At 45.4% G+C, this 14,791-nt stretch overlaps 1 protein-coding gene, 1 long non-coding RNA gene and 1 other non-coding gene across 12 annotated transcripts in view; 1 reads left to right on the forward strand and 2 right to left on the reverse strand.

The window, feature by feature from the left end:
- The window catches only part of EPS15L1 (epidermal growth factor receptor pathway substrate 15 like 1), a 93,319-nt gene that overhangs the window by 57,270 nt on the left and 21,258 nt on the right, over positions 1-14,791 (reverse strand). For 8 of the 10 annotated variants that reach the window (XR_003685085.2, XM_036032496.1, XM_036032491.1 and 5 more), the window contains exons 2-7: positions 8,813-8,854; positions 8,527-8,616; positions 7,988-8,035; positions 6,217-6,312; positions 5,086-5,148; positions 2,325-2,450 (exon numbers count right to left, since the gene is read on the reverse strand). Coding sequence is in view for 9 of the 10 variants with exons in the window: in XM_036032496.1 (XP_035888389.1) it covers positions 2,325-2,450; positions 5,086-5,148; positions 6,217-6,312; positions 7,988-8,035; positions 8,527-8,616; positions 8,813-8,854 (465 nt within the window). In the remaining variant the exon portion in view is untranslated. Of the gene's footprint in view, positions 1-2,324; positions 2,451-5,085; positions 5,149-6,216; positions 6,313-7,987; positions 8,036-8,526; positions 8,617-8,812; positions 8,855-14,791 lie in introns of those variants that run through there. The other 2 variants (XM_036032490.1, XM_036032492.1) reach the window with 2 other exon arrangements.
- Positions 1,705-1,854, reverse strand: LOC114504384. The gene has a single exon (XR_003685159.1). It is a non-coding gene; the product is annotated as a small nucleolar RNA SNORA62/SNORA6 family (small nucleolar RNA).
- LOC118502016 lies at positions 1,726-14,467 on the forward strand. Its single transcript, XR_004904693.1, has 3 exons — positions 1,726-1,849; positions 8,171-8,172; positions 14,454-14,467. It is a non-coding gene; the product is annotated as an uncharacterized LOC118502016 (long non-coding RNA).

The following is a 14,791-nucleotide window of genomic DNA, read 5'->3' on the forward strand; positions in this document are numbered from 1 at the left end:
TTCCCTGAGCTAAGGGGACACCCAGGGGTCCATCTGGGATGCCTCACATGCTGGCACACCTTCCCACCCACATCAATCACTAGGGACTTCAGCCCATGGATGTGTCACACACGTCCTCCTCTCTACCCTGCTGTGTCCTCGGATCTAGCCTCTCAGACATTCCAGAGGCCAGAGTCTCCAGCTGGCCTCCCTGCCTCTAGTCGTACCCCCAGGGTTACCACAGGGACTGCTCTAGAGTAAACTCTGACCCTACCGTGCCCTGCCCTGCAGACAGCTCCTCAGCCTGGCACACGGACCCCCTGGTACCCTTAACAGGTCCTGCAATCCAGGCCAGCCTGCTGGGACTCCACCTTGATCTCTAGAGACCCCAAAGTATTAATAGTCCCTTCAAGCATGTGAATGCCCTTTCAAAGGTGTTCAGGAAAGCGGGCGATAGTAAAGCCATGTAACTAGCCTTGAAGACAATAAGGTCATTAAAGTCCATGAAAATGGCTATATGAAACTTTAATAATGAAACTATTTTCATAAGACACGAGCTAATTTTAAAGCTTCACTACAACTAGTGCTGATGACTTGGTGGAATTTCTAAATGTCAGTATAAACTAAAGACAATAAAAAATAAAGGTGTCCAGTACGGGGCTGAGTGCTTCACGCCTTTTTAGTTCAGGAAGCAGAGGCACCAGAAGGCACGGTGTCTGTGCAGGTAAACCGGCACAGGAATGGGCCTTCCTGCCTCCGCAGTCCTCCCCACACCCAAGGCTTCCCCTCTGACGTGGGGCCAGATCATTCTTCGTGGGGCACCCTAGGCACTGCAGGTGTTGTGCAGCATCTCTGGCCTCTACCCACCTGATGCCAACAGCACCCGACTCAGGTAGGACAACCAAAACTGTCTCCCAACATTGCTCAATGTTCCCTGGGCAAGAACTGCCATATCCAGCATGCCAGGCTGCCTCTGATTATGCTGTCACGTGTCTGGCTGTCTCAATCTGTAGTCTGCACCCATAGCTTCACTCCAGAGGACACTACCCCTCTGTACCCCTCTACTCAGGTAAGTCAGGCACCTCCCTCTACTCCTGTCCTCACTGGACATGACTATAATTAGCAGGGAGGCAGTAGGGGTGGGGGGCACCACCGAAGTGAAGCAGCTCTGGGGACCACCCAGGACCTCATTCCCTTCTCTGGGCAACCCTGAGCTATTTACCAGCCACTCTGAAGGCCCCCATTTTCTCATCTGGAAAACAGGGGTGACACCATCCAACATAGGCGGCTGCAAGGACTCAATGACTTCATTCGAGCAAAGTACTAGAATAGGGCCTGGCACGTACTGAGCCATCGATACATAAATATGAGGCTCTTAACCATCATTTATTTTTTTGATCTCCTGGACTATATCTAATTTCTTCCTCATCTCCAAGTGACCGGCAAAGGCCTGATCTAGAGGCAACACCCGCATTGGTCCTCCTATTCTGGGCCTGCGCCTGCCAAGTCACAGCAATCCTGTCCAGAGAAACACAACTGTGTCAGGTCCCATGCGGGAAAATCAGCAGAGATAGCCAGGCAGAATGGGGCTTTGTGCGCAGAGCAAACACCAGGGCCAGGACACAAACCTCACGAGAGTGAATACACTCTGGGATAGAAAACTCTACCTAAAAAACTTGTGTTTTCACTTGGAACAAAATTGAAGCTTTTTCTTTTTTTTTCTTCACTAGTAGCAAGGACTACTATCAAATTCCACTCATAGGGCAGAAACCCTCATGGTGTTAGCAAAAACCTTGCCCCGTATAGCACACTACCTACACTTGTGAGTCCATCGGCCACCAGTGGCCTCGACCCCAAGCTCTAACAATGTGTAGAAAATTGAGGCTTTTTTTAAAAAAAGGGAATGCATAATTTTTTTTCTAAATTTGCAGAACTGAAATTACCTTTACCTTAAGGGGGAAAGAAGTAATTAAAAGCAGAAAAGAAATAAGATATGGATATATACTCCCACACTTCTCCCTGGAAGCACAACTGAGGGGGAAATTCCAGGTCTAGGTTTGAGCACCAGACCTGCCCACCCCTGGGCCCTGGACAGCAGGTCCATTTCTGAGGCTGCCTCGCCACAGGTGTAATGGCCACACAACGGCATCTCCCACAGGCCACGAAGCACATGAGTCACAGCTGTGAGGCCCTGAGCCAGCCTGGCCGCAGCAAGTGTTCCATCCACATGGGCTCTTACAAAGGACCATGCTGGAAGCATATGGAAAGCCTCCCAAACACTCGTGGGGAGCAACATGGGCCCAGCAGAACTCAGTGGCCTTACACAAGGTGAGAGAACCACTTACCCTGCCCAGGACATCAAGAGGCAGCTTTGAGTTCATGAGGACTGGCTTGACTTTGTCTCCAGACAGCAAGCCATTTATGGGTAAGAGACTTTCAAATATTCCATCAAATTTTGCCTTTTCTTCCACCTAGTTGGAAAGAAATAGCCTGAGTGAATAAAAATGTGGGCCTGTGGAAGAGTCCAAAGCAAGCTGGAAGCTGGAATGAAAATAGGCGAGGACACACCCCCTGGTCTCACCTAAATGCACAGGAGAGTCTTACAGCTGTTCCAGAATAAACTTACACCCCGAAGGAAACCTTTCTCAGGTACTCAAGAATCTAGCAGTCAAGATCAATGGGAGAGAGGATCAGACCACAGGGCCTGCCTGGGAGACAAACATTCCACCTACGTCCTGGGACAAGAGCGTGCATGGATTTTTAGTTCTTTAAGACAAAGAACTAAACCTGGATATCAATGTACAGAACTAACAGAACTAAAGAACCAAGTGTAAGAGTAAGCCAAAACTTAACTAATTACCCAAAGCAGCTTTAAGCTAGGAAGTTCCCCTGTGTCTAACAATAAAAAAATAAATGAGGGTTTTCCATTAACAGAGTGGAGGTCTGGGCCAGGCAGCGGCTACTGTTTTGAAATGTGACACGAGGACAGTGTATAAAGGGTGCTGTTGGTGAGGAATGTCTGGGCAGGGGACTCCAATCTGCCTCCTGCAGAAAGAAAGCCTGTAGTGACTGGAACCATGGGACAGCAGACCTCTCACCATCCACTGTGACCAGAAGCTGAAGCCACTGGAGCCCTAGGAAAACACCCTCAGCAAGTGTTCACTGAAAGAAGAACGGGGAAGCCAAATGTGGGGCACCATTCATTTGGGGGAAATTCTGACACTCTCGATGGCATGGGTGAGCCTGGAGGCCACTATCCTGAGTGAGGTAAGCCAGACGCCAAGGACAAATACTGTGTGACTCCACTTCTATGAGGCACCTAGATGGTCAGACTCACAGAGGCAGAAAGTAGAATGGTGGGTGCTGGGGACTGACTGGGAATGGGGGCTTAGTGTTTCACGGGGACAGCGTCTGAGAAGACGAACAAATGCTAAAGAGGGATAGAGGTAGTGGTTGCAGAACAACGTGAGTGTACTTAACACTACTGAACTGCAGGCTTAAAAATCATGAAGATGGTGAACTTTATGCATATTTTACCACAATTTTTAAAAAAAGAAAGAACAAGAACATAAACAAGACGACGACCAGGCACTGCACACGTGAGTCACTGTGAACGGCAAGAAGCCAAACGCCCCGTGTCTTCCTGCAGCATCTGGACTCTCCTGCTGGTTTGTCAGGCCTGCTGACCCAGTGCTTCAAGAAGCCCAGAAACTTTCACGACAGAAGAGAACACCTTGTTGCTTCAGGTCTATCTGTCTCTGTTTCTCTGAACGGCATCTCTCTTGAAAAGTCTACCCCACCCCAGCCCCACTCCACCCTCTGCAAGGCCTTGCAGGCTCCTCAGCTGCCATTCCTCCTCCTAAGGCCTCCATATGGCCCCGACCAGGAAGGTGCTGGAAAATGTTCAAGGAATAGGATCTCACGGGTGCTGTTTTTCATGACAAACAGCCCTTTTTCAAAGTAGGGGCCATGAAACTGGATGACAAAGAAAAAGTCCTTTGCTACTGTGATCGCCACCAGCAAACTGATTGATGGCCCACAGAGGCACCTTCGCAACTCCTCGGTCACGTGAGAGTTCCTCCTGCCCTGTCCCTGCACAGACCTCCCTCCATCCAAACCCTTTCCAAGGAGAGAACAGACCACTCACATCAAAACAGAGAAGAGGCACTTGGGAGGGAGGGGACTGGTCTTTATCATATAGCAATCATTGCAAATGTCAGTTTTGAAGCCAAATAAAAGTGAGGAAAGGCGACAACCTTCTCACAGCACGTGGGAGTAAAGTGGTCTCATTACGGGGGGGGGGGGGGGGGGGGGGGGGGAACCATCTCTGCACCTCATGCGCATTTCCTTTACGAGTAATTCTGCACCTACCAGAAGATGACACTTTGTTTTTTTCTTACTAGAAATGGTAAGACAGTTTTCTGGCCATAACATCTTTCTTTACGTGCCAAGAACAACTCTTCAAAAAGCAACAAGAGCACTGGCCAGGTGGCTCAGTTGGTTGGAGCAGTCCCGTACACCAAAAGGTTGCCAGTTCAATTCTGGATTGGGGCATGTACAGAAGGCAACCAACTGAGGTTTCTCTTTCACATCAATGTTTCTGTTTCTCTCTTTCTCTCTCCCCCGCCAAACAATAAATATATATTCAGGTGAGGATTTTTAAAAAAAAGCGACAAGAGCATCAGAGAAGGAAGAACATTAATGCATAAGCTAGCTGGAGATGAGAGGAAGCATTGCAAAGACATGCTGGAGGGCTTCGTGCTTATAAATTCTCACTATTTCCCTTCTATCCTGATTAACTAGCCTAAGCAGCAGAAACCACAGAACATGACCTAAAAATGCATGATTTAAACTCTAAAGTTTTCAGAATCCAATGCCTGAATCTGAGCTGACTGCCTTCGTAGGTAACACACAACTATAGTAAAAGGTTTCAGCTATTCCCAAAACTTTCATTTGAAAAAGTATTTTGTCCAAATTCTGTGGCATTCTCATTTTGAAACAGAAAAGGTGGTACAACAGTCCTGTAAGATATTTGAATCAACATCATAAATGGCTAAAACAACTGCATGTGAAGGACAGCCAAGGAGTGCCACCCCTACCACTTACCCTCACAGCCCAATGGGCTTCTACAGAAGGCGGTGTGACCATCAAAGGGCTGCTGGTATCATGCTGGGGAAAAAAACAAAAGAAACATTCTACTGTGGCTGGCACAGAATCAAGTTACAGGAGGGTATGTTTATACAAAGGATACACATTTCAAAGTGCCTTCGAAACAAGGAGGGGGAGAACTGGTGGGCTCCCTCTTCCACGAGTGCACCCCTGTCTATTATACCTCTCAGGTGTACGTGTCCTAAACCCTGAGGGGCCCCACAAGACTTGTGACCAGGGGAGCCATGGGCAATGGCAGCTTATCCCGGCTAACCCCTTGAATCTGTCCCCATGGTTCCCTTTTCCTTTGACTTTCTAGTGAGCTGACAGCAGCCTTGCCTTGGCTCACTTCTTTCCTGTAACGTTTCTAGATAGCCAAAGCAGTCCCACCTATGCTCTCCCATTGCTTTGTCCATCCTAAGCCCTTCCTTGCTTCCCTGTCCTCAGCTTTAATAAACATACTCTCAAAATAAGAAAAATAATTTTTTAAATGGGTGAAGAGCTCAAAAAGTTAAACACAATCACCATAGGACCCAGCAATTCCACTCTTAGGTATGCCCCCAAAGAAGTGCAAACAGGTGTGCAAACAAATTCTTGTATATGAATTTTTATGTCCACTGGCAGATGAGCAGATTAAACAAATGGGTGGGCCATACAATGCAATCCTCTTCAGCTGCGAAGAGGAGTGAAGCACTAACACACACTACGATGTGGATGAACCTTGACAACACTATGCTGAGTGACAGAAGCCAGATGTATGATTCCATAAAATGTCTAGAATGGGCAAATTCAGAAATAGAAGCAGGTTAGTGGCTGCCGGGGGCTGGGGGGAGAAAGAAATTGGGAGTGGTTACTTATTGGGTAGAGGGTTTCCTCTTGGGGTGATGAAAGTGTCCTAGAACTACACAGAGGTAATGGTTGCACAACATTATTTATGCACTTAATGTCACAGAATTGTTCAAAATGATTAATTTTAGATTATATGAATTTCATCTCAATAAAAAAAAAAGGGCAGGGGGGAGAAAGCCTGGAGAGAGACAAATAGATGTGGGATATAACAAGGTGAACTGGAAGCATTTTGACACTTACGAATTTAGGCGGTGGCATGTTTAAATTCAGATTGCTCAAGGTAACTTCATGGCCACTCTGTGCACAGGCCACCAGTCTCAGTGCAACATAGAAACCCTGCAAAAGCCAAAAAAGGATGACGTGTAAATCCTACCCAGCTGGAAATGGCAGCAGAGGAAGAGCCTCCTGTGGCAGCAGGCTCTGGGGAAAGAGAGATTTCAGTTCCCTTTAAAAAGGAAGACTGTGCATGCAAAAGCCAATTACTAAATTGACTTTTAGTGTCAAATGGAAGAGGTCTCACCCTGGCAACAATGTCTAAATGCATATGCTAAAACAGACTTAGCCCATTTGCATTTTGAAATGCTGTAAAATTTCAAATAAATGTATTTTTAAAAATAATGAGCTCCCAACACTTAGGAAATGCTAGATTGTACAAGTGGCAAGCTTAACGTGTTTAAGACTATAAATTATGATTCACGTATGTGACTTTTTAAAAATGGTTTGAAATAGACACAATGTTGGAGAATTTACATTCAGGATTCACTGTGATCCCTTTGGTGGGCCTCACTGAGTAGGGCATGCCCTGCCCACCCACTTCCACCTGCTGTGGCCCATGGTGAACTTCACCTCCTACACAGGGACAAAGGACATAAACAAGGCCATCAGCAGCCTTGGCTTCTCCCTGTTTTCCTCCTAACCCTGAACCAGTCACACCACAGGTTAGTGGACTCACAAAGCATCACCTAATTTTTTTTTAAGTGATCAACTGGACCAAAACCATAGACTCTTTTAGAGCTACAATTATACTTTTAAAAATGTCTTCAAAGAGATAAGCAATAAATTAGACTTCCTCAGGCTGCTGTCCACAGAATGCCCATGTAGTATGCAGAGTAAAGGGGACATAAGTTTAGGAGGCTACATTAAGCAAAGGTAACCGGTTTCTTCCCCATGAGGATCCTCAGAACCTTATACAGGCAAATATACAACATGAAACCCAAGAAAGGGAGGAATGGTGGATGGTGCTTTCCTGATGGATCAGACTATGGACTGTGGGACACCAGAAACAGCATCCCTTAGAATGTACTTTAGGGCCAAGCTGAACTAAATTAAAATATGACCATTGAAAATCATCTGTAAGTACTACAAATTTCCACTTATAGAACATTCTCAAAGTGATGGAACCGTTATGGACTAGGAACCAGTGGTTGCCAGAGGCTGGGGTGTGACTTCCCAGGGCAGCAGGAGGGGGTTGTCTAGGGTGCTGGGGAAGAGCTCTGGGTCCTAACTGTGGTGATGGCTATGCAAATCTATGTGAGTGATAAAATGACACAGAACTACACACACCAAAAAACCACGAAGAAGGGCATGTAAAACCGGTCAGCTCTGAGTAAGGCCTCTGGTGTGGTGCTGCCCTGGGCTGAACATGGTGCAACAGTGACATAAGCAGCTCTCACTGGGGAAGCTGAGGAAGGAAACATGGGAACTCTGGACTATTTCTGCAACTTCCACAAGAGCCTGAAGTTATTTCAAAATAAAATGTTTTGGAAACATTTTAATCGCTTGTAAGCACACAAAATATGAAAAGATACACTAACCATGAAAGATGGCTCCAAGTGTTCAACAAAAGACCTTTATTTAGAAAGAAAACCTTCCCGTTTAAAAAACTCGACAACTGCACTTTTGTCTAGTGACACAAGTCAGTGGTGCCAACAGGAAGGAAGTGCAGAGATGGCCGGCCTGGGGATCTGGCCAGGGCCCTCTGCTTGCTCTGAGCATACATGCATGTATATACCTGTTTGTCCAAGAACCCTTTACCTTCTGGGTCGGCCAAGTCCCATATCTGTGGAAACACAAAAATTCTCATGAGTGTGAACCACCAATCACGGCCCATTTATTCACAAAACAGAAGCAACTACCACTGTACATAGGCCTTAAGGGTAGGCCAATCCCACTGCTGCCACCAGAAAAAGGGGAGGCGTAGGCCGGAACAATCCCCAGCTGTGAGCAGGTGAACGACCTTTGTCCTCCCTCTGCCAGTCCACAGCACAGCCCCAAGAACCCCAGGTCCACTCGGCTCCCAGGCTGACAAAAATCCATGAACTGTCAAGACTGCTAAAACACTCTGGCCTCGTCTGCTACCTAAGCAGCAGGTGGCAACTGCCACCAGAGTGTGTGGACCCACCAAGTACTTATATTCCTGAGAAGTTGGCAGTGGCCCACCCACTCCCCAGGAGGCCTGTCCCCAGGAAGAGGGGTCTGCAAAGGGCAGCCTTTCACCTGCCAAGGGAGCCCCAAGGGTGGCCACAGAAATCACCCTCAGTCTTGACGTACCTTCCCAAGGATAATGTCTGAGAGCCCAGACTTCTTTAGAAAAAGTGCAGCTTCACTGGCTCCAACTCTCCCCGTGTATGCTGGGTCTACCTGCAATGGGGGAGCGACACAGATGCCGCTTCAGGAAGCAGGGCAGCAGGTAAGGCAACACCTACCACACTAACTGGGGCTGATAATCCAGAGAAAGGAAGGAACCAGAGGTTGCATCAGGCTTCAATACAGGGCCTGTAGCTTTCTGGGTCACTCATTCTCTTGTTCCAGCCAAAAAGATACCAGTGAAACTCACCTGCTTGTAATAAGATTCATATAATGGATTTCCAGTGGGAATCTGTAAACAAAACCAGATATTGGTTAGAAGCTGCCCTGATGAGCGTGGCTCAGTTGGTTGAGTGTCATCCCAAAAGTGAAAGGTTGCCAGTTCAACTCCAGGTCAGGGCGCACGCCTGGGCTGTGGGTCCGGTCCCTGGCTGGGGCATATGTAAAAAGCAACCAACTTATGTTTTTCTTACACAGATTTTTCCCTTCCTCTCATTCTCTCTCCCTACCCCTCTCTGTAAATATAAATAAATAAAGTCTTAAAAAACACAAAAAAACAGATATTGGTTAAAAGTGGACATACCCCTCAATTGTGTCATTACCAAATATACAATAGTAAAAAATAAAACATACGCACTTTAAACATCCTCTATACACAGACTACAGTTTATTTCAGACAAAGATACTACGCTTCCTCGACTTAGAAAAATGAAACGCTAATGTTCTCTAGTAAGTCCCAATTTCTACGTTAACAACATGGTTGTTCAGGCAGGAGTGACAGCCCAGAGTCAACTTCCACGTGAAGAACAGTGGGAGTCAATGCGTCTGGGAATTCAGAGAAACACACCCTCAACCTCTGAGACCATCCTCTGGCTCCAGAATCAGAACAGGAGTCTCTGTACATCATCATGAATCACCAGACACACAAGCTTCAGACCAGTTTCCCAGCCCCAGGTTTTGCCCACACCCGCCACCAAAGAACTACACAGAAGTGCACACTGACTAGCCCCCACTGGAAGAGTGCTGGCTAGTGACCACTCCCACTATGGTAGGCAGGCATTTTAAAGTCCTCAGTTCAGCACCAGACACTCCACATTCTGTCCATCAGATCTCCAAGACATTGCTATTAACTGCCTTGTCCAGTGTCATGTGGCATGTCAAGACCACACCTGGATCCAGCTTGGTTGGCAGCTGAAGCCTCTGCGCTTCCCACCACATGCAGAACCTCTCTTCCAGTGAGCCATACCCCAGTGGGGAGGAGATGGCAAGTGGGGGAGGTGGCAACTGGGAAGGAATTAAGCAGCCACTGACATGTGGGCTATAAAGGCTGATATATGTTGGTGTTTTACTGCGTGCAGGGAGGAAAGCAGTATGTGAACCTTCTGTTGATTTAATGAGCAAAGCAACATGAAGATGACCCCATTACATACATGATCACCCATAAGAAGAGGTGTGAACACAGCTAAAAAGAAGGAAGCAGAAAAGATGAGGACTGCATGAGGGGTGGGATTACAGTATTTATTAAAAAGTCTTTGAGTATTACTGTGTGACTTCTCATAATGAACAAGACTGGGGGAGGTGGGTTCCTTCCAGTTACAATCACTGGATTTGAACCAGCACAATACTTGTATACGCTGTGCCGTAAAGTCACTTCCGATCAAAAATAATGCCCAGATTATGGTCAGCTTCTTGGATGAGGGGCAGGGTAAATACCTCTGCAGAAGGAAAACAGAAGGAAAAGAGCATTAGAGATCTGAAAAGGGAACAAAGTTAAAACACAAAGAAAAGGGGAAGAGAAAGGGGGAAATCCTAAAAAGACAGAAAACAGTAAGCAAAAACAAGAAAAACTAAGCAAGAAAGGCTAGAAGGTGATGAGTAAGGGCTTGAGAAAGAAAAGGTGATAACACCAGTGAGGACTAAGAAGTAAGGATGCTGCTGCATCAGCTGCCTGCCTGGAGCCCTTGCCTGACACAGTCTCTGGGGAGGGCTGTCACCCTTAGTTCCCTATGACCTTAGGTAGCAATGTCCATCATCACACTGTGTGGCCTCCTAGGCTTCAAACTCCACATGCTTTCAGTGGAATGCACAAACCCAGGGGCCCCCATTATGAAAACAAAGGTCCCCTTCCTGCCAAAAATCAGAAAGGCACAGGTCTGAAGTGTATTTCCCATGTTTTGTGTTTTTTTTTTAAGATTTCATGGTAAGAAAGGTTTCCAAGCTACTGAGTCCAATGAAAGAAGTATTTGGGGCAGACAGGGTTAACAGGTGTCTCAAACTTTGCAAATGCTTCTGACCTACATGATTCATGATCTATGAGAAATAAGACCCTGAATAGTTCAGAAAGTATCTGAAGCCACCAGACCCAAAACACCACCCACCTTTGCTGAGGGCTGACCCCATCAACAGTCTAGGGCCAGGTGTCCACTCCAAATCATCTCAACGGACGGAAACCAGAGAGTGTGCCTCTGCCACCCCTAACTATGGGAATTAACTTGGGTAAGCTGGGGCAATGAAGCAAATAGAGGTTTGAATTTAATTACACATGTTTCAGCTACTGCAAAAGCAGAAGAGGGGGAAAGAAGGGAAAATACCAGGTCTAACTGGCACTTCCTCTTAGCACACTACTTCCTCACAGGCATGGTGGTCACACCTGCAAGCTACCCAAAATACAGTGGGCTCTTTTGAGTAGAGCATTTAACCCATTTCATTTAAAGTAATGCCGCTATATATGCAACAAAGCTGAAGACGAATGCTGCCAATGCCATGAACCTCTCAAGTGATGGGCAGTCTGTGTGGCCAGTTCCTACAGAGACCTCGGTCACAACCAGGTGACCAATGGGACAGTAGTTCCCAGAGGATACATAAAAGCTACTGGGAGAAAGCCCTCTGAACTGCCCATGTCTGACCCCAAAGCAAGCCCAGGGGTACCCCCAGGGCAAAGAGAACACACCAGGGGACAAGGCTTTCGGTGTGAGAGCCTGCAGAGGGCTTGGTGATGGCTTCAAGAATGGAAGCAAGATGGAGCCAGCCGGGAATGGCATTCTCCTTCACCAGCCTGCTGTACTAAAATGCTGCCTTCAACTCAGCAATTTCTGAATTGCTGATGAGCTTCAATAGGTTTCAATTCAACCTTTTAGTTGCTCTTTTGTTTTTTTTAATAATTTTTATTTTTAATTATAGTTGACATACAATATATTAGTTTCAGGTGTACACATGATCAGAAATTTGTAATTTATAAAATGATCACCTCAATAAATCCAGTACCCATCTGACATCATATAGTTATTACAATATTACTGACTATATCCCCTCTTTATATCCCCATGACTATTCTGTAACTATCAATTTGTACTTCTAGATCCCTTCATCTTTTTCACCCATCCCCCTCAACCCCCTCCCACCTGGCAACTGTCAAAGTGTTCTCTGAATCTATGAGTCTGTTTCTGTTCTGCTTGCTCGTTTGTTTTTTCAGATACCACACACAAATGAAATCATCTGGCATTTGTCTTTGACATATTTTGGTCAGTACAGCACCATCTAGAGCAATCCATGTTGTTCTAGATGGCAAGACTTCATTTTTTATGACTGAATCATATTCCATTGTATATATGTTCTACTTCTTTATCCATTCATCTGTTTGACATTTAGCTTGCTTCCATATCTTGGCATTTTAAGTAATGCTGCAATAAACATATGGATATATATGTCTTACTGATTTAGTGTTTTGGGTTTCAGATAAATACCCAGAAGTGGAATTGCTTGGTCCTTCTCTGTCTCTTGTTATAGCCTTTGTTTTAAAGTCTATCTTGAGCCCTAGCTGGTGTGGCTCAGGGGATTGAGCACCAACCTGCAAACCAAGAGGTCACAGGTTTGATTCCTTATCAGGGCACGTGACTGACTGGGTTGCAGGCCAGGCCCCCCAGTTGGGGATGTGTGAGAGGCAAGCAACTGAAGTTTTTTCCCCCTCCCTTCCCCTCTCTCTGAAAATAAATATTTTAAAAAATAAAATAGTCTATTTTGCCTGCTCTAAGTATTACAATCACAGATTTTTTGTTTCCATTTCCATGAAATGTCTTTTTCCAACACTTTCAGTCTGTGTGTGTCCTTCAACCTGAAGTGTGTCTCTCACAGACAGCTTGTGTAAGGGTCTTATTTTGTCATTCATTCGGCCTCCATGTCTTTTGAGTGGAGCATTTAACTCATTTTTGTTTAAAGTAATTGTTGATATATATGTATTTATTGCCATTTTATTATTTATATTTTATTTTATATTTTGTTATTTTATATTTTATTTTAAATTTTATTTATTTTGTTTTATTTTATTGTTTTATATTTTATTTTATTATTTTATATTTTATTAAATTGCCTATTTATTTATTTATTTATTTTTTGCTGCTGCTTCTTCCTTGGTTCACAGGTCAGCACTCAATCCACTAAGCCACACCAACCAGGCTTGCTTATTCTTCTTAAAGACGACCTTTTAACATTTCTTATAATACTAATTTGGTGGTGATGAACTCCTCTACCTTTTTCTAGTCTGGTCAGCCCTTTATCTGTATTTCGATTCTAAATGATAGTTGTGCTGGGTAGAGTAATTTTGATTGTAGGTCCTTGCTTTTCATCACTCACTTTGAATATTTCTTGCCAACTGCTTCTGGCCTACAAAGTTTCTGTTGAGAAATCAGCTGACAGTCTTAGGGGAGGTCTCTTTGTAAGTAACTGCTTTTTCCTTGCTGCTTTTAAGATTCTTTGTCTCTGACCTTTGGCATTTTAATTATGATGTGTCTTGATGTGGGTTTCTTTGGGTTCATCTTATTTTGGACTCTCCACACTTTCTGGACTTACATGTCTATTTTCTCACCAGGATAGGGAAGTTTTCCATCATTTTTTTTTCTAATATGTCTTCAATTTCTTGTTCTCGCTCTTTTTCTGGCAACCCCATCGTGAAAATATTGGTACACTTCAAGTTGTCCCAGTGGTTCCTTATATCACCCTCATTTTTTGTATTCTTTTTTCTTTTTGCTGTTCTCATTGGATGTTCTCTGCCAAATTGCTGTTTCAATCCTCTATTTCATCTACTGTATTACTGATTCCCTGTAATGTAGTCCTCATTTCAGTTAGTGTATTCTTCATTTCTCACTGGTTATTTTTGTTTTCTATCTCCATTTTTATGTTTCTTATCTCTTCACTGGTGTTCTAAGTTCCTCTACTCTTCCCCTAAGTTCATCAAGCATCCTTATAACCAGTGTTTTGAACTCTGTATCTGGTAGATTGCTTGTCTCCATTTTGTTTAGTTCCTTTTCTGGAGTTTTGTTCTGTTGTTTCATTGGGGGCACGTTTGTTTGTTTCCTCATCTGGCTGCCTCCTTGTGTTTATTTCTGTGTTTTAGGTAGAGCTGCTATGTCTCCTGGTCTTAGTATACCAGCCTTACGTAGTAGGTGTCCCACAGGGCCAGTAGTGCAGCCTCCCCAGTCACCTGAGCTGGGCGTCCAGATGTGCCTCCTACTGCATGGTCTGTGTGCACTTTCCTGTTACAATTGAGCCTTGATTGCTACTGGCACATCAATGGGAGGGATTTATCCCCAGGCCAATAGGCTTTGAGAACTGGCTGCAACCACTGTGGAGATCTGCTGTGCAGGGGCTGACCCCATGGAGCAGAACTCACTTCAGCAGGGCTCAGGTATCCACCAAGTCCACTCCTTAACTTTGTTGCTCATGGAGGCAGTTTCAGTGTGTCTAAAACTGTCCACCAGGTGCACTGGCTCTGGAGCCTCCTGGGAAGTATAGGCCAAGGTCAGCCATAGTCTGTGCCTTGTCCCAGGCCACCTGGCATGACCTACAAAGCAATCTACAGATGGCTGCTATTTGTGCTGGGCTTGAAGGTACCCAAGAGAGGCCAAGCTGTGAACTAAGGCTGGCTGCCACTAGTGCCAAGCCTCGGGCCACTTAGCAAGAGGTACAGGGTTCCGAGTGGCCAGATGCTGATTGTTAAGAGATTTTAGGAAAGTTAGCAGCATGAGCCAAGACAGGCCACCTGGGCCCACAAGTTGGGTGGGGCCAGGTCTCAGGGAATCACCAGGGCTAGGCAAACTGTATTAGCTAGGTTGATGGAGACTCAGATATGATGCCCACCTGCCAGCTCTATGTGGGGAGGGCTCAGGAAACGAACAATGGCTTCTGCCAACATCTTTGTCTGAGAGAAAGCTTCCCCTCCAGCTCTTGCACTGAT

Source organism: Phyllostomus discolor, chromosome 8, assembly GCF_004126475.2.
Source record: "Phyllostomus discolor isolate MPI-MPIP mPhyDis1 chromosome 8, mPhyDis1.pri.v3, whole genome shotgun sequence".
In the NCBI taxonomy this organism is placed as follows: domain Eukaryota; kingdom Metazoa; phylum Chordata; class Mammalia; order Chiroptera; family Phyllostomidae; genus Phyllostomus; species Phyllostomus discolor.